The sequence below is a fragment of the Jaculus jaculus genome, chromosome 18 (assembly GCF_020740685.1).
Source record: "Jaculus jaculus isolate mJacJac1 chromosome 18, mJacJac1.mat.Y.cur, whole genome shotgun sequence".
Lineage (NCBI taxonomy): Eukaryota > Metazoa > Chordata > Mammalia > Rodentia > Dipodidae > Jaculus > Jaculus jaculus.
Window position 1 is genome coordinate 3,404,545 of NC_059119.1, and position 25,355 is coordinate 3,429,899.

The 25,355-nt window shown below is 37.9% G+C and overlaps 2 protein-coding genes across 8 annotated transcripts in view; one reads left to right on the top strand and one right to left on the bottom strand.

The window, feature by feature from the left end:
• Nucleotides 1–20,516, top strand: part of Phyhipl (phytanoyl-CoA 2-hydroxylase interacting protein like) — a 99,456-nt gene extending 78,940 nt beyond the window's left edge. For both annotated transcript variants that reach the window (XM_045137217.1, XM_004657856.2), the window contains exons 2-5: nt 6,462–6,658; nt 8,775–8,949; nt 13,954–14,071; nt 18,979–20,516. In XM_045137217.1, coding sequence (XP_044993152.1) covers nt 6,494–6,658; nt 8,775–8,949; nt 13,954–14,071; nt 18,979–19,513 — 993 coding nt within the window. In that variant the 5' untranslated portion in view covers nt 6,462–6,493 and the 3' untranslated portion in view covers nt 19,514–20,516. The remainder of the gene's footprint in view (nt 1–6,461; nt 6,659–8,774; nt 8,950–13,953; nt 14,072–18,978) is intronic.
• A 684-nt stretch (nt 20,517–21,200) lies between these two features.
• Nucleotides 21,201–25,355, bottom strand: part of Fam13c (family with sequence similarity 13 member C) — a 105,324-nt gene continuing 101,169 nt past the window's right edge. For all 6 annotated transcript variants that reach the window (XM_045137214.1, XM_045137216.1, XM_045137212.1 and 3 more), the window contains 2 exons: nt 23,851–23,952; nt 21,201–21,571 (listed from right to left, as the gene is read on the bottom strand). In XM_045137214.1, the coding sequence (XP_044993149.1) occupies nt 21,448–21,571; nt 23,851–23,952 (226 nt within the window). In that variant the 3' untranslated portion in view covers nt 21,201–21,447. The remainder of the gene's footprint in view (nt 21,572–23,850; nt 23,953–25,355) is intronic.

Consider the following 25,355-nt stretch of genomic DNA (forward strand, 5'->3'; position numbering starts at 1 on the left):
TGGAGGGGGTGGGTTGCTGGGGCAGGCTTTGGAGTGATAAAGCTAGTTCCCCCTTCTAATGCTTGGCTCACCCTCCTGCTGCCAATTTCCACCTGCCATGGCAATGGTGATGTCCAGCCTCTGTGTTTGCCATGCTTTCTCCCACCATCATGAAGCTTCTCTGCAAGACTGTAAGCAAAATAAAAACTTTTCTTCCATCCGCTACTTTTTATTTATTTATTTTTTATTTTCACAATTTTTATTAACATTTTCCATAATTATAAAAAGTATCCCATGGTAATACCTTCCCCCCACGCACTTTCCCCTTTGATCCGCTGCTTTTAATTAGGTGTTTTGTCCCAGCAACACAAAGGTAACTACAACATTACAATTGAATAGTACACATTTTCCATGCAAATTTATTTCTGAAGAAATGGGAAACTGTTATCATTTAATGTTTGCTTGGGAATGAACAGATGTTGATGTACATTGATCACATGCAGAAAAAATATTCTAAATATTTATCATATCTACATATGATAAATCATATTTATGTATTTCCTACATGAATTTTTAAAATTAGAAAGTGTTTTACCAAATATATGATAAATAGAAAGTTAGGAAACTATGTAATGTTAATATTTTGGTGTTTTGCACATGGAAGGTATTCTTCATTTAGTCTGATATTTATATTCTGAAATGTGATATGCAAAATTGTAGTGTTATCAGTGAGTTTCCAGTAATAAAAAAGTATCTAGTGATTGCAATAAAAAATCAAAAATGAGGCTTGCTAATTAGTTTCTAAATGTAGAATTTTATTCAGCTGGCTTATTTATATTGTAACTTGTTCTATTCATAATTGCTTTTTAAAATTAAAACATTATGCTAATTATATAGTTTTATGGGTAATGCTAAGAATTTATTTTGATATGGATATTGACCATTATTTTTCAGAAAAAAATGTTTTCAACTTCATAATTAATGGTCATTATTTTACCACATAGAAATTTCTTACCTTATATATCAAAAGGTTGCTCATATATTTTAGGTTATTACTAAGGAGATGTGTGAATAGAGATCATTCTTAGAGGAAAGGGAAAGAGGTGGAACCCCTTAACTGACATCAGTACAGGATAAGATACCTCTGGCCCTAAGATAGGTTAGGTTAATGCAGAGAAACAGGATTATGCAAACAATTTGCATTTGTTCTGTCATGGAGATTAAGGGACTAAAAGGTACAGTGTTGGCCCATAGGTTTGATGCAGTGCTGCCTTCTTTCATGCTCTGTGCTGAACTGCTAATAACTAATGAAAATATATATCCATCTCCACTTCTGCTTTTGTCTGCCCTGATATCTTTTTTTTTTTTAATTTGATTTATTAGTTTTCTTTTCATCAAATACAGGCAGTTTGGTACCATTGTTTAGGCTCATGTATGATCTACCCCCTCCCATTAGACCCTCCTTGTTGATGTAAATGGGTCGTGCATTGTGAAGTTAGCCCCCAGTTATTGGTATGCTAAATGTCTCTGCAAATCATGACCCAACATGTGACTCTGACATTCTGTCCGCCCCCTCTTCCGCAAAATTTCCCTGAGCCATGTTGGGTTCAGAGCCAGAGCCTCAGATCCCCCCAACACCTCAGCACTGAAGCTGCCCTGATATCTTGTTGAGGATTTAATACCATGACTTTAAAAAGGCCTAATGAACTGTTAAGTAATTAAAATTGACTAATTTTTCTGTTTATCATTTAATTTTTTTACGTCAAAACCAACAGGAAAATGTTACTAAAATAAGTGGAAGTCATTAACAAGTACTCTCAATTTGAAGAGGATGAAGTTGAAATCAGGAGTAGTGAAGTGGCTTAGCTAAGGCTCTGCTAAATTCCAGTGATAATCTGAACCCAACACTAAGTTTCTATATTCTAGCTCCACTAAATCACTGTTTCAATACAATAGGGAAACAATATCGAAAATAAACCTTCATGTAAGTATATATTTAATCATGGGATAAAGGAAATTACTGCCAGCTAATAAAATGTGAAAATCCTGACAAAACTGAGCTTGAAGAAAAAGTATGAGAACCTTAACTTTTCTTAATTTCAGAGTTGGAAGTGACTTTAGATTCTAATGCAGATCACTTTTATTTTGCAAATAAAGAAGAGGGAGGTGAAGTGATTTGCCCAGAACAATATTGTAGTTCTAGAGCTCTGGAAGGCACTGTAGGTGATGTGACATTGAACAAGTCACAGGGCCTGTTTGTATGAACCTCATTCCTTTAATTTAGTTGAGTCCTCCTTGAGCTCTGTAGGAAAGAGGGATTCCAGTGAAACAATAAGAAGAGGTTCTCAAGGGAGCGTGGTTTCCAGTGAGACCACTATGCCAGAGGTTCCAGTGAGAGGTTCCCGAGGAGGGGTAGGTGTTCTGGTGAAACAACTATTAGAGAGGTTCCAGTGAAACAAGTATAAGAGAGGTTCCTGTGAGAGATTCCCAAGAGAGAGGTTCCAGTGAGACACATTCCTGTGAGAGAGGTTCTGTCGAGAGACGTTCCGGTGAAACAACTATGAGAGAAGCTCCTGGGAGAAGTTCCAGGGAGAGGTTCCCAAGGGAGAGGTTCCAGTGAGACAACTATGAGAGACGTTCCTGTGAAAGAGGTTCCAGTTCTTACGTATATAAAAAGACAATATAGAAGATATTTTCAGAAACCAAAGCATTCATAAAATCTTTTCCAGACATTGAAAATGAATGGGTTTTAGCTAATTAAACATGTGAAGTGTGGGGAAGTAGTGTTCTAAGGACTGACAGTGAATACCAAACTATTTCAAGTGATTAAATCCAAGGAGCTGTTGTGAGTTATAAAATAGAGTGCAAATGTTGTGGGTTTTTTTTTTTAATTCCAGGTTCACTTTTTGTAAAAATTTAAAATAAGTTGGCTCTCATCAGTCTTTGCTTAATCCTAGTTCCAATGATTATTTCCCCTAATTTTCTTCCTAAAACATTTTTTGATCTCATGTTATACATTGGTTTTTGACTAATTTGAATGAACTTTTGTATAGAATGTGAAAATTATATCAAAGTTTTCTTTTTGCCTTTTTAGCACAACAAAATAAGGTTTCAATTTTTGTCTATCAAAAACAGATATTTCCAATAAAAATTTATGAGTTATGTAAGGGTACAAAAAGTAGGCATTCTACAAATAAGTTAGAAATACAAATTGGGGAAAAACAAATATGTGTCAACAATTGCAATTGGGATTTGTCAAAACATAGATGGATGATTACAGATGAACACAACTTTATATAAAATAATATGGACAATCATTCTAGGGAAACATTGGAAAAAGTCTAAATGTCCAATAGTGGAATGACAGACTAATGGAATAGAATATACTATGATTAGAATTATATGTAGCCATGCAAAAAATGCTCACAATATATGGGTACATGAAAAAATAGATTATAAAACAATATGTTGTTTCACAAGACTTCATGGGTAATATGTATTGCATGATTATATAATGCATATTTGTGTAATATATAATGTGAGAAATATAATGTATAATGTGAGAAAAACAGGATATAAAACAGTATGTTGTTAGTATTGAGATTACAATGAGTTTTTATTTTCTTGTGTAATTTTTTAAAAAGTTCCAACTAGCCAGGCATAGTGGTGCATGCCTTTAATTCCAACACTGGGGAGGCTGAGGTCAGCAAATCACTGAGTTTGAGGCCAGCCTGAGAGTACATAGTAAATTCAAGGTCAGTTTAGGCTTGAGATCCTACATTGAAAAACCAAAACCAAAACCAAAACCAAACAAACAAAAATGTTCCAACTATTTTTATAGTTACTACTAAATATTTTCTTTGTAAAGTTGAAGCTTTTCAGTGTTCTGTTGTGATTGCTGTCTTTTTGTTTTTCTTTTTGAGGTAGGGTCTCTCTCTACCTCAGGCTGACCTGGAATTTGTCTCTGGGTGGCCCTGAACTCACAGCAATCCTCCTACCTCTGCCTCCTGACTGCTGGGATTAAAGTTGTGCACCACCATGCCCAGTTTGTGATTACTACTTTTAAATTTTATTGTCTTGGCTAGCGTTTTTCTTATTTTTAATAGTACTGCAGTATTTTAAAAGTTGTCTTTAATGAAAAGAAAGGTAATTTTTCTCTGTTGGATTATATTTCTGACTTTGTAATGGAAATTATTGAAATGTGTCTATTTAAGCATATATGTACATAGTTTTAATTATAAAATCCTCATGTCCACCCATTCTTTGGTAGAGATATTTGTAGCACTAGAACTTTAGATAGGAAGGAAGACATGATATGAAACAATTTCACCTGGCTGCCACATTTAAAGAAGTGAACCTAATGCCTGCAATTTTCTTTTAAAACAATGATTCAAAGCTTATTATTAAAATTAAGGATATATTACCTTTTAAAGCACTGTATTCCAATTGAGTTGTGTAGGCACTCAACTACTATGATTAAAGTTTTATAATGTCCTTTATTGTAGCACTTTAGGAAAGATGCTGTGCAAGAAACATTGCTAATTTTCATAGCAACTGATGGGCTGGGAAGTGGTGTACACTCAAAACAAATTAGGAATTTCCTGACAACACATAGGGAAGAAAAAGAAAAACAAGGAGTAATTTTATTGAAATATTATGAAAAGGGAATGGAGAAAAACCAGATCGTGAGGAGGAAGAAGAAAGAAGGGAAAAAATTTTTTTGAGATGGAGTCTCACTCTGTACCTGCCTGTCCTGAACTCATTTTGTGGACCAGGCTGGCCTTGACCTCATGGCAATCTACCTTTCTTATCCTCTCAAGAGCTGGGATTATGGGAATAACCCTCTACACCCAGCTGAAACAAGTAACTTTTAAACTATTGTTCCAGAAATAAAAGTGAAGAACTTTGATTGGAAGTAGTGTTCACATGCCCTTACATTCCTCTGTGCACAGTACATCCTGAAATGAGACTATATGGGCCAAAAGTTTAATGATGTTAGAAAATGTTAGGTATTTGACACAGGTAGCATTCACCAGTGTTGCTGTTTTATCTTGCTAAAAACAAGTTTGGAGGATAAGGAGATGGTTCTGAGTTTAATCTCAAAACCCATATTTAAAAAACACTAAAGCAAAAGCCAAGTTTGGAAATGTACATTTGTAATCTCAGGGCTGGGGAAGCAGAGACAGGCAGATCCCTTGCTGACCAACCTACACTACTTGGTGAACTCAGGCCTATGAGAGGCTCTGTCTCAAAATAAATAAACTAGAGGCCCTTGAGAAAAGAATGACACCCAAGATATTGTCCTCTGGCCTCCATACACACACACACACACACACACACACACACACACGTGCGCGCACAAGAACACATACACTGAAACAAAAGTAACAAGTGATGTAGTGATATATGGCCCAGTGTTTTTTTTAATCATATGAACAGCCATCTCATTTTATTCCTCTTTTGGGCCATTGAAGATTATATTGCTTTGAGGAAAGGGAACATATAGGAAGAAGTGGAGTAAATTCTGGCTCAGTCTTCCCTGTATAAGAAACAGACTTGGAAAATCTGTATTCTTTTTTTATCTGTCATCCATTAATCCTGCTTTGTACTGTTAGAACAGGCATAATGGAATGGAATTTCAAAGGGGAAAGTGGGGGGGGGGTTACCATGGGATATTTTTTATAATCATGGAAAATGTTAATAAAAAATGAGAAAAAAAAAGGCATAACATTTTCTCTAAGTGTAATGTGGAGATGTCTGTGAAGTGTTCATAGTAACCTCACACCAGATCAGTTTGTCACCATCTTAATGAGACCAGTCACCATGTCAATTGTAAACTGTCTTTTAGCTTTACTATTTCAGCACTCAAATATATCAAGATATCATGGGAAATTGTTACTAAAGTATGATTTAACATAGTAAATTCCAAATGAATAATCCTCAGTAGTACTTATGTAAAATGTATAGCCATTACATGGTATTTATATATGTTTCCATAGTGAACGAGAAGCAATTTTTATATGCTCTCATTGCTACATCATACACATTTACATAAATATTTCTTTATTTGACTGGACCTCTTCTGTATTATCATTTCTGTGAAGCTATCTAGCTTAAAAAACCCAGTATAACCTAAGAGCAGAACTCATGGATCTTGAAGGAAAAATGGTTTCTTAAGGCTTTTCAGAAAAATTAACCATGTAGGACTAATTCAGAGATTATAAAGACAGATCATCAGTGTTTTGTATTCATTCTGTACACAGAAATCAAGGATGTAAACTGAACATGTAGAGATTGTGAGGATGAAGTCATCTGTGCTTTTATTGGGTAATACGACCTTGAAAACATCTTTTACTCTCATTAACATTAAAATTACTTCATGGACAGAATGGAACCTAGGGTTTGGAAGTTAGATAGTTGGCTTGGAAAATTAGAATGATCTGACAATTCGAACTAACCTTCTGAATGTTATTTCCTGACAGGTAACAAATCACAGGATAGTGGCATAGCAGAGATGGAAGAGCTTCCTGTACCACATAACATCAAAATAAGCAATATTACTTGTGACTCATTCAAGATCTCATGGGAAATGGATTCAAAATCAAAGGACCGCATCACACACTATTTCATTGACCTCAACAAGAAAGAAAACAAGAACTCTAATAAATTTAAACACAAGGTAAAGTCTGACACTTAGATTCATTTGCATCCCTAAAACTTTCTATGTATAAAAACTTACTATGTATGAAGACATTTTAAAAGAAAAAGATAATTTCCTACATATCTGATATTGGGAAGTATCACAATCATGACTGAGAGGCTAGGGAGATGGTCAGTGGATTAGAGCACCTGCAGCACAAGTGTAAAAGTCCAAGTTCAATCCGCAGCGGCCATGTAAAATGTGGAAGTGACCGCTCATGCCCATAGCGCCAGCACCGAGTAGGGACGAAAACTGGAGAATGCCTGGGGCTTGCTCATTTGCTGCATGCCCAGGCTCATGAGTGACTCTGTCACAAGGGAACAATGCAGAATGATAGAGGAGGATAAAAAGTGTTCATCTCTGGCTTCCATGCGCTTGTACACAGGGAGCATGCAGCTGATTACACATGTGCACATACTGTGCACATACACACACCACAGTAACACAAAAAATAACTGTGCCTTAAAGACCTTCCCCGTGTAGTAAATTTTAGAAGAAAATGAAGTGCCATGTTTAATGTTAAACAATAATTTTCCTAAATAAAAAGGGTGAAATCGTGACTGTCATACAGACATAAAAATCAACATGTGTAAAATTGGACTTCATTAAAAGAAATTGATGTGGTATTACAACAGATAACCCAGGCATGTTGCAACCTCCGCTGGACAGGTTTCACTTACCTGCATGTAGACTAGAATAGCTGAATTGTTCACAGCTCCTTTATGTTACCAAGCTGCAAAGTGCCTTCCACTGGCTGAGAAGCAAATAGCTGGAAGAACATGCCACAGGCAAAGAGTCGTTTCCCATGAGGCAACTCAAGCTGACCCAGGCTAGGAACTGCAGATGAGTGACAGCATGCAGCCTTTTCCTCTGTATGCCTTCTACAAGCTCAATATAAGTGAGGAAAGAACGACAAGATTGATCAGGCTGTATGTCAAGTTCCATTTCTGCCTGTGGATGTTCTCTTTGCTGGCCTTTCTTTCCTGAAGCTTTCTTGAACTGTTTATTAAGTGGTGATTATTTCATGTTTGATTTCCACTCCACATACAGTGCCACAATCCTGGGAATTTAGTGAATATACACATAGCAGGCTTAATTACTATAGGAATATCAGATACCCGAACTTGTTCTGACACTAAGATGCCATACTTGAATTAAAGCAAAGCAAATGTTCCCTCATCTATATGTAAAACATGCATTAATTCTGAACATGTGCTCTACCTTGACATATAAAGAGCAGTGAAGCCAGGTGTGGTGTTGCACGCCTTTAATCCCAGTATTCAGGAGGCAGAGGTAGGAGGATTGCCATGAGTTCAAGACCAGCCTGAGAATAAGTAGTGAATTCCAGGTCTGCCAGAGTTAGATTGAAACCCTTCCTTGAAAAAAAAAAAAGTAGTAAGATGCTATGTTAACAGTAAGTCATAAAAATCAAGCAAATGTAACTTTTCTTGTTTAGTTTTTCAAGGCAGGGTCTCGCTCTAGCCCATGCTGTCTTAGAATTCACTCACCACCATGCCTGGCCTAAATAGAACTTTTTTTTTTTTTTTTTGGTTTTTCAAGGTAGGGTTACACTCTAGTTCAGGCTGACCTGGAATTCACTACATAGTCTCAGGGTGGCCTCGAACTCCCTGAGATCCTCCTACCTCTGCTTTGATTAAAGACGTGTTCCACCATACCTGGCTAAATATAACATTTTTAATTGAATACATTTTCCATCTATTGAAATTTATCTCTTTTCTGTCTCTACTTTTAAAAGTTGTGTCCAGAAAAAAAAAAAATGTTGCATTTTGAAGGACATGTGGTATACATTGAAAAATAGTGTACTAGAAATAATGAAAAATGAGATCCAAGCACATTCATATGGGGCTGTATGATGCATTTCTCTTTATCCACTTGGGCCCTTTTGTATATGGAGAGTAAGGGGATTACACGTAATAATTGTTAAGTGTTTTTAAACAGGAGAATTCTGTTGTCAGCCAGGAATTTAATTCCTCTCCTTTGTTCATAATTGATTAAAACTATGTTTTATCATCCCTCCACCTTTCCTTTTCTTCTTTGCATCCTTTACTTCCTCCCTTCCTTCTTTCCTTCTTAGGACGTTCCAACAAAGTTGGTGGCCAAAGCTGTCCCCTTGCCTATGACTGTCCGTGGGCACTGGTTTCTGAGCCCGAGGACTGAGTACACGGTAGCCGTGCAGACTGCCTCTAAACAAGTTGATGGTGATTACGTTGTATCAGAATGGAGTGAGATCATAGAATTCTGTACAGCAGGTAAGGAAGCTATGCACACTTGTGGAAAACGACTGAGTTGTTCCAGGACAGTAAATTAACAGTATACTTCCCTTTGTATTTATAAGGCGACTGTGAATCACATTAGTCGTTCCACATTCTCAGTAGTATTGTGTAACAGATGTAATGTTGTATTGATTGGAGGGAACTAAGTAGAAAACTTGAGTGATATAATTGAGGTACCTTTTTTGCTACATGCACAGTTTAATTTTTCTCAAAGTGAAAGCTTTTCAAGTAAAAATTCATGCTGTATGAAACTAAGTTCAGCACGCTTGGAGCTTCATTCTTGAGAAGAGAGATAGCTCTTTTGTTCTCTTTGGACTTGTTCATTTTGTAGGCATCGAATGAGGGAAGCCAGGAACATGACACCCTTCTCTTATTCAGGGAGCCAGAGCAACTCTCAGTAACTATGCCTCACAGAAATGTTACTAGACTTTGCACCTGAGATCTGACTGAACTCTCAAATGAGCAATCCAGAAACTGCTGTCCAGTTTGTGTCTTTGTTTCACTAAGAAGAACCTACATGGAAGTTAGTGCTGCTAGCCTGTCCTCTGATGAGTACCCTTCAAGGTCCGTTCAGCATCTCCCAAAGGAAGCTCACTGTTCACCCTATTTTGTGTCTCTACTCACTCAGAAGGCATACCTTCATTGAGCCTGCTGCAGAGCACTGGCCACCCTCGCCTCTGGACTGGAATGTGACTTGATTCTTTTCTTTTTACATAGATGACTGTTTCCTATAAAAATTGTATGGATCATTTTACGTTAAAGAAGCGGGTACAAAATGTTGTAGAAAGCATTTTACTACTTCTATGGCAAGTTTCTCCCAGCTGTGGCAACCTTCAGATAAATTCCTCCCCCAATTTTTTCTGTAGCCTCATACTATGTTCTTTAAGAGTCAGCTCACAGTGAGCTACTGCCTATCCTAATAGTGGTTGTTTGACTCTCAGATTCAACATAAAAATTATAGGGATAGGTTGAATGGATATACATCTAATTTTTGCAATTTTGATGTTATCTTTACTTCATTCTTCTTGAAGAAGTTGCTAAGAATTTTAATACCCTTGAATGGTAAAGATTTCAATGTTTGAGGTGAAGGTAAAGAGCTCTTCTCTGGTTTCATATTTCTTTATATTTTTCTACATTTTATGTCAAAGATTGTAAGATTTACCATTTTAATGTATAATTAGGACAAAATAATGTCAGCTAAGTGAAGACCTGGTGTGGTGGCACATGCCTCTAGCTCAGTACTCGGGAGGCAGAGGTAGGAGGATTATGGCTAGTTCAGGGCAACCTGAAATTACAGAGTGAATTCCAGGTCATCTTGAGCTACCTCAAAACCCCACCTCCAAAAAACTATGAGTATTTTTCTCATTATATTTGCTGTTAATGTCAGAGATATTAGAATATAAATCAGTGTATTTTAAAATAGATTAAGTATAGTAATCATAGTTCAGTAATTAGTAATGAAATAACTAAACATGAGTATATTGATTGCTATAGAAATGGGTAATGTGTCTATATTGAATGATATGGAGATGGCCCAGTGGGTAATGTGTCTATACTGATGGCTATGGAGATAGTCCAGTGGGTATTGTGTCTATATTGAGGGCTATGGAGATGGCCCAGTGCGCACTGTGTCTATACTGATGGCTATGGAGATGACCCAGTGGGTAATGTGTCTCTACTTAGTGCTATGGAGATGACCCAGTGGGTAATGTGTCTATATTGAGGCCTATGGAGATGGCCCAGTGGGTAATGTGTCTATATTGAGGCCTATGGAGATGGCCCAGTGGGTAATGTGTCTATATTGAGGCCTATGGAGATGGCCCAGTGGGTAATGTGTCTATATTGAGGCCTATGGAGATGGCCCAGTGGGTAATGTGTCTATATTGAGGCCTATGGACATTGCCTAGTGGGTAATGTGTCTATAGTGATGGCTATAGAGATGGCCCAGTGGGTAATATGTCCATACTGATGGCTATGGAGATGGCCTAGTGGGTAATATGTCCGTACTGATGGCTATGGAGATGGCCCAGTGGGTACTCTGTCTATATTGAGGGCTATGGAGATGGCCCAGTGGGTACTCTGTCTATATTGAGGGCTATGGAGATGGCCCAGTGGGTAAGGTACAAGGACAGATATGAACCTGAAGTTTCAAGTAGTGGCACTCTTGTAAATGCCAAGTGCTCAAAGCAGCCTACTTCTAATTTCTTCACCCAGAGACAGAGATCCCAAGACAAGCTAGCTATCAAGATGAGCTTAGCTAGTGAAGTCTAGCTTCAACAGGAGACCCTGCTTCCTAAATAAGATGGGCAACAATAGAGGAAGATACCCAGTGTCTCTTCCCTGGGCTCGGTTGACACATGTAGGTTCACATGATCACCACACACATACATGTCTGCATCTTATTGACAATGAGTAAGAGCTCTTCTCAGGAGGTAACTTGTGCCTACGTGTGATGTGCATATTGGAGTGAGTATTTTCAGTTCCTCCACTTCCAAACTTCACCTAATCTTTTATCCCTGAGTGAAAATGCTTCTTTGGAACTGCCTCACATTTAGTCTTTCCCCCTGAATTCCTTTCATTGTGCTGTTACAGGGAATTAATCTAAGTAAGACCTACAGATCGTATCTGCAATTCTGTGTCACAGCTTGGATATACATGTTTGGACCATCAGAAACTTAAAATACTCTGAAATCTGAAATGTAGGAGACTTCAGAAGATTTTGAAGTTTGGCTTTTTTTTTTTTTTTTGGAGCGAGGAATATAAAACCCATAAAGTATATGAACTATTTCAAACTCCCATAACTCAAAATATGCAAGCCTGGTCATGAGCACAGGTAGATGCATGCACTTGCTATTTGGTAACACCCAGCAGGAGCTATTCTTCCCTGCCAGAACCTATGTGACACTAGACCAAGCCGTGTCCTATGTCGTCTTTAGTTTAAAGACCACCTTTAGCATGTCCACTTCACACACATATGTGTATATATAGTGTATATATTGCTTTAAAAGCTGCATCTGTGTGTGCATGCTTTATCTGTAGGTATGAAGGAGAACCTCATCTTTTTATTCTGAGTGATCGTGATCCTTCTGGGGCATTTTAATTTACCTACATTGCATAACTGATGTGAGGAAGTTGACAGGTAACTGACATGGAATCCCAGCTTTCAAAGCCCCACAATATTATTTTCTAGACATTATTTTGCCTTTTTAATTTCGTGGGTGAAATAATGTCTAGAAAAGAATATTGTGTGAGTTTATCAATATAATTTGGGAACTATTTCATCTAAATGTTATCTTTGACCTTTACTCAATCCTGAGAAAGATACCATATATAAACTGTCTTATGATCTGGACATGTATTTCACACATCTTTTATTGAGCCCATCTTATAAACTAGGCCGGTATGTGAAAGGTCATGGAGGTAAAAGAGTCCAGTGGGCAGAGCCACTCCGAGTATGGAACAGAGGTAGACTCACCGTACAAGGTCACGATTGTATTTCTCTTCCTTTACGCTCTCAGTTCAGAGTCATGTATAATTTATCTTTTAAACGACCCATCTAACTTTGCATGGTGCTTGATACATTGTATGTTCTAATGTAAACAAGTATTGGCTGAAATAATGATGCAGCAAGTAAGTGAACAATGCTTCCCTGAGCAGTGTAGCTGGTCTGTCTGGAAAGTCTCCCTACTCCTTTTTTTTTTTTTTTTTTTTTTTTTTTTTTTGAGGTAGGATCTCACTCTAGTCCAGGCTGACATTAAACTTACTATGTAGTCCCAGGATAGCCTTGAACTCATGGTGATCCTCTACCTCTGTCTCCCGAGTGCTGGGATTAAAGGTGGGCGCAACCATGCCCAGCTTCCTACTCTTTATATACTATAAGTTTTCCTTGGTTTGCATACAGGAGGTTGAACACAGTTCTCAAAAAATTTAAACAAAAGATGGCCAGCAATATTAGATGACCTGAGTCGGGTTAAGTTTCTAAGTTGTCGTACACAATTGCCCTCAACTGGGAGCCAGAGACCAGTGCTGGAGTTTTGGTTGGATGAACACTGGGAAAAATCACTAACCTCTGACAAGTGTCAGCTGTAGTGAACAGCCAAGTGAACTGGCTTAGTGCATCCGTCCTGTCAACCTCAGAGATGGAGAGAGAGAAAAAAACAGGCATTATCACTTCTGCTTTCCAGCTGTGCTACTGCTTGCAGGTTATGTGCTTCTTGAACTCAGTCTATCAGCTGACTGACATGTTGCTAATATATATTGCTGTGATGTGAAGAGTCAGTGAATGTATGATTGCTTCAAGAACTTTAATTTCAAAGGGAGCAGAGGCAAGAATATTCCAAGTAGCCACAAAGTATAACCTACTGAAAGTGGAAAGGAGGCTGCTGGGTGAAGGAGGATGCAGGGAGGGGATGGGGCGGGGGGGGGGGGGGGGGAAGAGGAGGTAGGAAAACAACAATAACAAATACTGGTGAAAATTACCATTCTTTGTATGCTAATAAAATAATAATTACAGGGCTGGGGATATGGCTTAGAGGTTAAAGGTACTTTCTTGTAAAGCCTGCCAGTAGGGTTCAATTCCCCAGTACCAATGTAATGCAGATGCACAACAGGATGCATGCATCTGGAGTTTATTTGCAGTGGCCAGAGGCCCTGGCACATCCATTCTCTCTCAAATAAACAAAAAATATTTTAACTAAATAAAACTAATAATAAAATAATAATTACAAAAGAAGGGAATTTCTTTATTACAAATTGTCAACCGATGAAAGAATGAAATTATCATTACAAAAAATGGTAAAAAAAGTTTTTGTATTTTGAAATAAAAATGTGCTATATGAAGACAATGAAAGTTTTCTGTATAAAATGTAATTTTAACTTTAATTCCAAAAAGATCAATTTTAATAATCTCTAATGTATAAAGTATGTAATTGCTACTTTTAGTGCTGTATTTTTCAAATAGACTTTTAACATTTCTTTCAGACTACTCAAAAGTTCATCTAACACAGCTTCTGGAGAAGGCTGAAGTGATTGCAGGACGTATGCTCAAATTTTCTGTTTTTTATCGGAACCAGCAAAAAGAATATTTTGACTTTATTAGGTAAGGACAAAAATATATGGTTATTTGTTTCATTAAATTTATTTCCATATTCTAGGTCTATGTTTCCCTTACCTCTGTTTGTATCAAGTTACTATTCTAGGTTTCTTTTTAAAAAGTTAATTATATTAACTCTAAAGTTTTTCACATGTGTGTGTGATGTGCATGCATGTGAAAATATATGTTCTTATGCACGTGAGTGCACATGTGTGTGGAGACCATAGGTTGATGTTGAGTGCTGGCTCTTTGCTTTCTTTACAGAGGCAGGTTCTTAGTTGAAGTCAGAGCTTGCTGATTCAGCTGTTGTAGCTGGCCAGCTAGCCCTAGGCATTCCTGTCTGTCCCTGCCTCCTGAGCACTAGGACGGCAGTGGTTCACCACACCCACAAGGCATTCGTGGCATCGACATGGGTTTGGGGAATCCCAACTCCAGGCTTCATGCTTATTCAGCAAGCTGTTACCCACTGAGCCATCTCCCAACACCTATATGGACTTTTGTTTCCAAGAAAAATTAAGTAAAAGTCAGAAGAATGTTCCCCCATTTCTAGAGGAAGTATGAAGCTTAATGAGCATTTAATCTATGTATTCCTTTAATTCTCAATAACTCAGATGTAAAATTTTCTCCTCTTTTTGTGGGTCCCGAGGCAGTAAAGATGAGTTGCTTGTTTAAGTATTACATTGGGCATGGTGGTTCATGCCTACAATCCCAGAACTTGGGAAGCTGAAGTGGAAGGTTTCAGGCCATCCTAGGTGCCAACCCCGTCTCAAGAAAAAAAAAAAAAAAATCGTTGCTCTCATTTTAGAACCTGAAGTATTCTGACAAGACTGTATATGAAAAATATTAAGGGAGTCACGATATTTTTGTTTATTTTTCCATATTTCTCTGGTTTTCCTAAAACACGGCCATGGTCCACAATTTAAGTCAGCTGTAAGCTGTATAAAATGCACAGGGAATAACAGAAAGAAATGTACTTAGGTATTTGTGATCTACAAGTATGTAATTAGTTATTTTTCAGTGTTGTGACCAAATATCTAGCAAGAAGCAACTTAAGGGAGGAGCTGTATTCTAGACAGGGGGATAGAATGTATCCTGGCGGGAATGGCATGGTGGGAGGTGGCTTTGTGGTGGCAGGTGCATAAGGCAGCCTGCTTACAACTCCATGAGCAGGGAAAATGGAGCCTGAAGTTGTACTGGGCTACGAAACATCAGCCCTCTCACCCCCAGTAATGACTCACTTCCCAGAGCTAGGCCCCATCCCCCAAGGTTTCCACAGCATCCCCCAAGTGATTAAACCCATAGGCCTGTAGGAAGGGGGGGGGGCATTTCATATCCAAACCATGACACAAAGTATTTTACAGTATCTTATGTATATTTACATATTTTATATAAAAACACTTGTGCCTTTTGTTATTGAATACTTTGTAAATAGAGATTTTATTCTATTGGTCTCCTATCTGGTATTTATTCTAGAATCTATCGAATTCAAAGTGGATGTCATTCACCTAACTAGCTGAATAACACAAATTATTGTGCTGGTTACTGTTAATTGGGGGTACATAATATTATCAGTAAGTTTTTATATTTATTAAGCATAAAATTTGAAAACCAAAAGAATCCTATTTCTACTGCCTTCAGGAAGAAATACATCAGCAGAATAAATCATTACATCTTTGTGTGGGTTGAGCCTGGGTTTTAGCCAATGAATATTTTAGGTGGCCACTGGAGGTCAGTATTTCTCTATGATTTCCTGTATTTTTCAGATGGGAACAGACAATCCACACTAAGAAATTTACTAAATGTGCTTTGAAATATGCTTCCAAAAAGATAAAAACAGAACATATGGAAAATTAATCAAGCCAATGGACAGTACATTCTTTGAATGTCACAGATATATATTTGAAATATATTTTATTTTTTGATGTACACATTTAATATAATCCATCCCTATAAATGTCCCCATTAGTATTAGTTTTGCTATCACACAGATTTTGTTATGTTGTCATTTGTTTTCTTTTTCTTGTTCTTTTTTTAAAAATTTTTTTGTTTTATCTTTTATTTATTTATTTATTTGAGAGCAACAGACAGACAGAAACAGGCAGATAGATAGAGAATGGGTGCACCAGGGCCTCAAGCCACTGCAAAGGAACTCCAGACACATGCGCCCCCTTGTGCATCTGGCTAACTTGGAACCTGGGGAATCGAGCCTCGAACCGGGGTCCTTAGGCTTCACAGGCAGGCACTTAAACATTAAGCCATCTCTCCAGCCCTCTTGTTCTTTTTTGTTTTAACCCTGAGGATCATACTCAGGGCCTTGTTACATGGTAGGCAAGCACTCTGTTACTGAGCGACCCCCCAGGACACAACCCCTAGCAATGCTTTTATTTCCTTTCTACTGCTTCACTTACCTACTGGTCATTTAGAAGCACATCATGATTTCCCTGTATTTATACAGTTTCTGGTCTATTTTGTTTTCTTTGTAGTTTTATTCCATCATGTTTTGAGAAAATATATGAAATGAACTCATTTTAAATTTATTGGTACTTGATTTGTTACCTATTATATGTTCCATATATTGATGAATGTATATTATACTGATGTTTGATGAAAAATTCTAAAATAACTGTTCTATCCACTGACTGGATTATGTTTGGACTCAAATGTTTCTTTGTAGATACTCTGTCTGAATAACCTCTCCCTTGAAGGATGTGGGGTGCTGAACTCCCCAGCTATTGTTGTATTAGTCTATCCCTTTAAGTCCAACAGTACTTACTTGTTAGGATGGCCCCATACTGAATACATATATGTGACTATATCTTTTTACTAAATTGAATCCCCTTGTCAATATAAAATGACCATGTCTCTCTATAGTTAGTTTCTGATTTAACATCGTTAAGTGAGTCTAGCTATGCCAGTTCATTGTTGGTTCCATTTGAGTGATAGGTCTTTTTGGACCCTTCACTTTAGTCTGTATGTATCTTTACTAGTCAGGGAGTTTTTTTGTCAGTAGCATCCACTTTATTGTGTTTTTAACCCATTCAGCCAATGTTTATCTTTTGATTGCATAGAATCCACTTACACAGTTGGTTATGAACTTTCTTCTATCATCTAGTGACCTGTATTGTTCCCATTTTTTATGGATTGGTCCTTCCTCCTTTTCTCACCATTAGTTTTCTGTCACGCTAAAGTCTGATTCTTCTCTGTCTTAATTTGTTCTTCTGGTGAGTTTTGGTAATGAATTACCTCAGTTTCTGCTTCTCTGGAAAAGACCTTGTCTTCTTCTTCCTCCTCTTTTTTCTTTTCCTTATCCTCCTCTTCCTCTTTAGTTTTGAAGGATAATTTTGATAGGTATAATATTTTCAGTTGGCAGTTTGTGTGTTTTGAATATATCATTCATTGTTTCCTGGCATATAAAGTTTCTGCTGAGAATCTGATGGAAGTCTAATGGATATTGCCTCATATGTGAATTAGTGCTTTTCTCTTGCTGTTTTAGGATTTTGTTATACTTTTGACATTTGTACTATAATTAGCAAAGGTCTGTTTTGAGTTTCCTATATTTTGATATCCACATTTCTTTGAGTATTTGTAAAATTTTTAGCTGCCTGTCATGAAATAGGTCCCCTTTTCTTTACCTTTGGAAACTCCTATAATATGACTCAACAGCACCTCTTTACCTTGCAGACTTTCTTCATTCTCCCATAATGTGATTCAACAGCACCCCTTTATCTGGTAGACTTTCTTCATTATTTTTACTTTTTTAACTGAATTAATTTGAAAGACCTACTGAGTTCAGGAATCCTACCCATTCTAGTATGCTGAAGAAGCTTTTTTCCCTCAAGTTTTTAGCTCTAAGATTTCTGATTGGTTCTTATGACTGTTCCCTTCTTTTGCTGAATTTCTCACTCATATCCTGAAATTGTTTCCTTTGGGGCTTTCTTGTAGTTACATTTTAATTTGTACAAGTTTCTTTAGGGTCATTATTTTAAATTGGTATTTGGGGCATTTCATAGATTATTACTTTCATTTGAAGTTGTTCCATTTCATGTTTCTTGGTTTTGACACTGACATTTACACATCTAGTGTGACAGCTACCAGTTCTGATTTTATGAAGTAGACATTGTAAGGAAAGTTTTCATTTAGAGGGGATGTGCAGATTCAATTAGACCTGGCCTTAGGAAAGGTGTAGTGTCTGTGTGATTTGTTTTGAATTGATATCCACAGTGGTTCATGAAAGCAGTCGTAGGACGTAACAATGTAAGAAAGCTTCCACAGGTGGCTGTCCTCCAACTGCCCAAAGTTTATGGTGCTCCTGGCTACAGGTGCCTCAGGGCAAGCATGGGTTGCACCAAAGACTGTGGTGTCAGAAACTTCTGTTCCAGAGGTATGGAATGTGGACACTTTACTCAGACCCTCTCAGGATGAATATGGGAGCTGCCTGGGCTGGGACCATGGCACCAACAGCAATAGTTTTAGAGCCACAGGAAAGGATGGGACCTTCCAGGTGATAGCATACATTTTAAGACTAAATTCTAGCACATTTTAAAGGAATGTTCAACCTTTTTGCCAGTGTTCATATATCCAATACTTCTAGTTCTGTTTTTTTATAACATCACTTGTGAAATCCAACAAAGACAAAATTGGTACTATTTTAACCTGTACAGTTTCTAATTGCAATTCAGAATGTTTGTCCAGGAAATTATTATGTAAGATAAATCCAAGTTGTATAGCATTCTTATCTAGGTTAAAGGCTAGATTGGACTATTAATGGTGATGTCAGAGGACATATTGATCTGGTAACAGGATGGCCATTCAGGCCTTCAAACAGCAGGCAATTGGCTTTGGGCTCCTCAGTCTATCAGTCAGTGAATTTACCACTGTTGCACTAAGTAGCTCCCATCCCTTTCTCCTGGCAGAGAGCACCATGGGAGCGCCATGCAGCCATCCGTCAAGGACAGCAGCGGCAGCCATGGCTCCCCCATCAGCGGGAAGTTAGAGGGCGTCTTCTTCAGCTGCAGCACTGAGTTCAACACGGGGAAGCCACCCCAGGACTCCCCTTATGGGAGACACAGGTTTGAGATTGCAGCAGAAAAACTCTTTAACCCCAATACTAACTTATATTTTGGGGACTTCTACTGTATGTACACGGCTTATCATTATGTGATTCTTGTCATTGCCCCGGTGGGATCACCAGGAGATGAATTTTGTAAGCAGCGCCTTCCTCAACTCAATTCCAAGGATAATAAGTTCTTGACCTGTACAGAAGAAGACGGGGTGCTGGTTTACCACCATGCCCAGGATGTAATTTTAGAAGTTATTTACACTGACCCTGTGGATCTTTCTCTGGGCACCGTGGCAGAAATCACAGGTCATCAGCTCATGAGTCTATCTACTGCAAATGCAAAGAAAGATCCCAGCTGCAAAACCTGTAATATCAGTGTTGGACGCTAATGCCCACTTTCTTACTGTCACCCAGCCCTGTCTTCCCTTAGGAGCATTGATCCTCTATTGTTCATTTTCATCCTCCTATGTTTTCCGCCGAAGCATGCATATGCCGCTATCACCAGAAGCAAACTACCACTGTTTTCATGTCATTCTGAGCCTTTAGTGTTTCCCCTACCCTTTCCACGACTGTCCATGGGATAGTTTTCCTTCTGACACTTGATTTGCCAGATGCTGCAATGTTTTTATTTTTCCTTATGCCAAACATAACAACACAATTATATAGATTGCTTTAGCAAAATACAAAATAATGGCTTATAAATGGTGTTTAAATATGCATCCATTTTAATCTACTGAACAAGTATTGGGATAACTCCAAATCGCATGAAAGGGTGAATTGCAGCATGAGTTAAATCTTAAAGCTTAGAGTTGTCAGCACTTCCAACTTGTTGTTTGACAGTGTTATTTATGTTATTTATATTAGCTAACAGAAAACTACTGTGTTTCACATAATAAATATAATAGAAAAATATTTTATTTGTATTGTATAAAATATTTACAATCATATAGAATATATAGAGTTACATTTTAATAGCAACTGTATACATCTCATGAAACCATTTCCCTTATCAAAGATGTAATTTGTAAACCTCAAATAGTTGTGTATCTATCTGTCCTGTTACAAGTAGACGACTTCAATTAAACAAACTTATGAAGGTACATTCCTCTGATTCATAAAAGCTGTAAACTAGCAGGTCAATCCAGAGAAAACAGTAACTCTCAGAATCAGTCCACTTGTGAGGTCAGTATTCTTCCCACCCAGGCTGTAAGAAAATGTGTCTTCAACGTCATGCTTAACATTACAGAAAAGACAAATACAATTCTGGTTGGCAATGAGAAAATGTCTACCTGTTACTTGTTTTTACAAAAAAAAAAACCTGTGTTTTAAAAGTAGGAAATAACACAAAATACACTAAAGTTGATTAAGCAAATAAAACACTCTGGCCTCTTTTCTAAGGTGTCCTGACAGAAGATCTCTAAAACTTTCTTTTGTACAGAAATGAATACAGCTCATGAGAAAGCTTTTTCACTTTAAAAGTAATAGACCTTGAAAAATGCATATTCCCAATGGAAAAATAGTTATAGAATCTTTGTTATAGTAAACAAAAGGTTAGCAATAATACTATATCACATTAGATTACTATGCTGCAGACACATCTATCCAAAATACCTATCTTAAAATTTTAATTTTATGTTAATATAGACATCTGTCAGTTATAGACAAAGACAATTCACAAAGCACATGCTATCTGAATGAACTTTGGTAACCAGAAATGTTAAGTTTCAAATAACGGGTAAAATAATGTGCTGTTTTTATGTAGAAATAAAAAACTAGCAGTGACACATTCTAGTATATTTTAGGTGCTGAAAGTCTGCAGACTTAAGGGACAAGATAGTAGATGGTATATCTCTTAAACATCAATTTGGAATTTCAAATGAATTACTTTCTTACTAGCTGTCTTCCTTCCTATAAGAAGAGTAGAATTTCTTTTCATCACACATTTATTTATATCATGCTGTTTCCCATAAATTAACAAAAACAATCTAGTCATTAAATTCATTAGCAGGTAGCCCAGCCATGAGCAATGTAGATTTGATAAAATACTAGATGGTTTTTGAAACAAATATTTATATCAAATACAGGTTAGTCTCCTTGACATGGAGAAGGTGGAATTTTTTTCTCTTAATTACAGGTTACCTGTTACATTTTCCCCTATTTAATCCCTTTTTATATATAATTATACTCTCACTTCTTTCTAAAGAACAGCTAATGTTACCACTAAAGTGCTTCCATTTTTAGTACATCAAAATCACTTAGCCAGAATGGCAGAGGAAAATAAGTGTGACTTTATCTTGGGTGGAGGTGGTCTTAGAGCCAAGCCTCAGATTGTTTTGGCCACATCCTGCTTGCTGATGAGAACCTCCAGCAACCTCAGTTTAGCCTTGATGTGCTTGTATTCATAGTACTCCTCTGCCATCGGTGTCCTGTCCTCCTTCTGTGGACTTCTGCAGAAACAACACCGTCTGTTACTTCATAGTGCATCATTAACTACTTTCACGTAGTCCGTGTACAGCGGCTGAAGCTTCTGCCCACTTTGTATTGTGTCTGGTTTACCTCCCCTTCAACCTCATTTACCCTCATGCTTATCAGCAACAGTGCGATCCAAGGCCAGACTTAGAACAATGAGGCAGGTGCACAGAGCTGAGGAGAAGACAATGGCTAGAAGTACCTGTTCAGAACATTAAGCCCTTACAGTGAAAGGTGTTAAAAAAACAGCAAGCTAAAATTACTACAGAATTTGATGAGACAAATAATTCATAGTGATAAAATTTATTTGCAAGCACGCACGCGCACACACACACACACACACACACACAGAGAGAGAGAGAAAATGGACATGCCAGGGTATCTCCACTGCAAATGAACTCCAGAGACATGCACCACTTTGTGTATATGACTTCATGTGGTAGTGGGGAATCAAATCTGGACCATCAGGTTTTGTAAGCAAGTGCCTTTAACCACTGAGCCATCTCTCTAGCCCTGTGATAGGAAAATTTATAGTGACAAGGAAAACACACACTAGCTATCTCACTGACTTGAAACATTTCCAGGTTTTTGTGTACTTCTCACACCTGCTTCTGCAATATGTGGTGGAGCACCAAGCTCCTGCTCAAGTGAATTTGTGAGTCTGGATCACAACAGTCATCTTCTGCACATGGATTTTCACATATATGCACCCAACTTGCTTGCGTTCTTAACTCTACTGCCAAAGATGCTGACAGACAACCCTGCTAATCCATCTACATGACTAGATGAATGTCCTTACAGGGGTCTTTGGGAAACAAGATGATAGTCTGCATTTCCTAGCCACTCCACTATTTGGTTTTAGTTTTAATAAATCACCATTTTCACATTTAAATGAAATGCATCAGCAATAGGGATATATGTAAAATGGGTTTAGGTCTCACAGGTGCCATGGAATAAGCAATTTTTGAATAAATTGCAATCTTGTCTTCTGCATACAAATCCTAAGAATATAAATCTTCTGATGCATAGTTTTCTACACGGGCAAACCTCACTACTTCTAAGAACAGGTAGAACGAGATAAACATGCTGCCTAGGCACCACCAAGTAATCCTGACCAGTTCACTAGGCAGTACTATAGCATGAGACTTGGGGATTCTAGTAGGTGAAAATGAAAATTATTTGGGGTACTCAAAGTTATGAAGACTGTATGCTCATCTTAAAAGTGACTGATGTCTCATGTGCAAAAAAAACAATAACCCATCTTAAGTATTTCCCTGCATGAACACTTTCACAGAATGCCTTTAATTTAAAGGAGCAGAGAACAAGAACTTTAGTGCAAGTCACATGCACTCATAGCAAAATGTGGCACAGTTTAGACACAGTTCCTGTTGTAAAATATTTTTCAAGGAAAACTGCATGACTTTTGTAAAAGTAAAAAAATGTCACTGGAAAAGAAAAACCTAAATTAACACACAGCACTACTCACAGATAAGTTGTATCAGCTGGCAGGTAAATAAGTTGGAGTAAAAACAGTCAACTGGAAATTCGTGGAACTAAGTATCCAAAAACAAGGGACTAAAATGGGCCAAGAAAAACCAGGTTTTGTATTTAAAAAATTGAATATGTTGGAATGAAATTATGCAAAGTTAGATTTTTAGAGTCACCTTTCAATTAAAGATTAGTGTGACACTTGAAGTTATAGCCTCCTGCAAAACACCCCTGCCAGTCCAGGTGTGGTGGCACACACTTTTAATTCCAGTACTCAGGAGGCAGAGGTAGGAGGATCACTGAGTTCATGGTCAATCTGGGACTACAGAGTGAGTGCCAGTTTCCTTGGGCTAGAGTGAATCCTTACCTGGGGTGGGGGTGAAGGACCAGAATGCTGACTGCAAGATGGCAGCAGTTAGGATGCTTACCTACATTGCCTAGCCACCCAGGTTTGATTCTCCAGTACCAACATATGCCAGATGCACAAAGTAGCACATGCATCTGGAGTTTGTTTTAGTGGTTGGAGGCCCTGATGTGCCCATTCATTTATATTCATCCTCTCTCACCTTCTCTCTCCTTGCAAAGAAACAAACACCCCTACAACTGGTTCTGCTAGAATGCTACATGGGAAAATCCTGGGACCCATCCAGGACTTGCATCTTGTATAGAGCTCACATTCTGAGCAATGGTCCTATAGCAAATATTAGCACAAGCCTCTTTTTGCCTGCGTTTACCACTAGCACAGACACACCCCTCTCTGCCCATTTACCTTCCTGTTTGCTTAAAAAACTGCTCCTCAAATTCTCTTAGTGCTTTCCGCAGCCTCTTCTTGTCAGCCCTGGTTTCTCGGAGATGATCCAAAAGCATGGGCCTATATCAGGGACACAAAGACGTTCTGTCACTGAACATGAGATCATGAGCATGGGACAAGAGGAGGGTGTTGTGATCATAAAAGGCTCTTCTAGATGTGTGGTGTGCTGTGTACACACACAGGACCTGATGGCAGGGGTGGGGCATCTTAGAAGCATGGGGAAGGACTTGCTAGAAGCAGTGTCTTGGGAAAGAGGCAGGACAAGCGGGGCCGGGGAGGGGCACAAGGACCCAATCAACTGTAAGACACAATGATGCTGACAGGAGGGGAGGAAACAGACATTCTGAAGGAAATGATTCAGTATTCAGTGGCAGTGAAAAGAAGAGACACAAGAAGAAGGAAAATTCTGTCATTCTAGAGTGTGGGGGTGGGGAGAATGATAAAACCCTTAATCTTGAGACTCAGTTGAAAAATATTGTCCCACTATAAAGTTTACTTACTTTATTCTAGAACTTGTCTGTTCACTCAGACTTGGAACTCTGAAATTATTTATATATATATATGTATGTATGTATATATATATGTATGTATATATATATATGTATGTATTTACTTATATAAATATATTAAACATATAAATATAAGACAATTACATTGGTCCATTCCTTCTCCAAAAACAAAACAAGTTTAGGAATGACTACTTTAAAACCAGCACCAAAACAAATTTTAAAAAAATGGAGGGAGTAGGGAAGGAAAGTAAGGAGTTTCTGCTTCCCTAGCAGGCTAAAATCCCCCTTTTGCGTCCTTGTTTTCACATCAATGTTGACTATTGAGTCATATATATATATATAATATATTAAACATATAAATATAAGACAATTACATTGGTCCATTCCTTCTCCAAAAACAAAACAAGTTTAGGAATGACTACTTTAAAACCAGCACCAAAAAAAAAATTTTAAAAAATGGAGGGAGTGGGCTGGAGAGATGGCTTAGCGGTTAAGCGCTTGCCTGTGAAGCCTAAGGACCCTGGTTCGAGGCTCGGTTCCCCAGGTCCCACGTTAGCCAGATGCACAAGGGGGCACACGCATCTGGAGTTCGTTTGCAGAGGCTGGAAGCCCTGGCGCGCCCATTCTCTCTCTTTCCCTCTATCTGTCTTTCTCTCTGTGTCTGTTGCTCTCAAGTAAATAAATAAATTTTAAAAAATGGAGGGAGTGGGGAAGGAGAGTAAGGAGTTTCTCCCTCCCTAGCAGGCTAAAATCCCCCTTTTGCATCCTTGTTTTCACATCAATGTTGACTATTGAGTCATGGTAAAAACAATGAAAACCCAAACAGCCAAGGAGCCAAAGACCAAGTCATCAAGGCCAAGGTAATGCCTAGAGGAGAAGAAAGGCTCTCACCATTGTTAACCCACACAGGATCCAAGTCCTTTGGGTGTAGCATTTCAAAGACTAGGTCTGAGG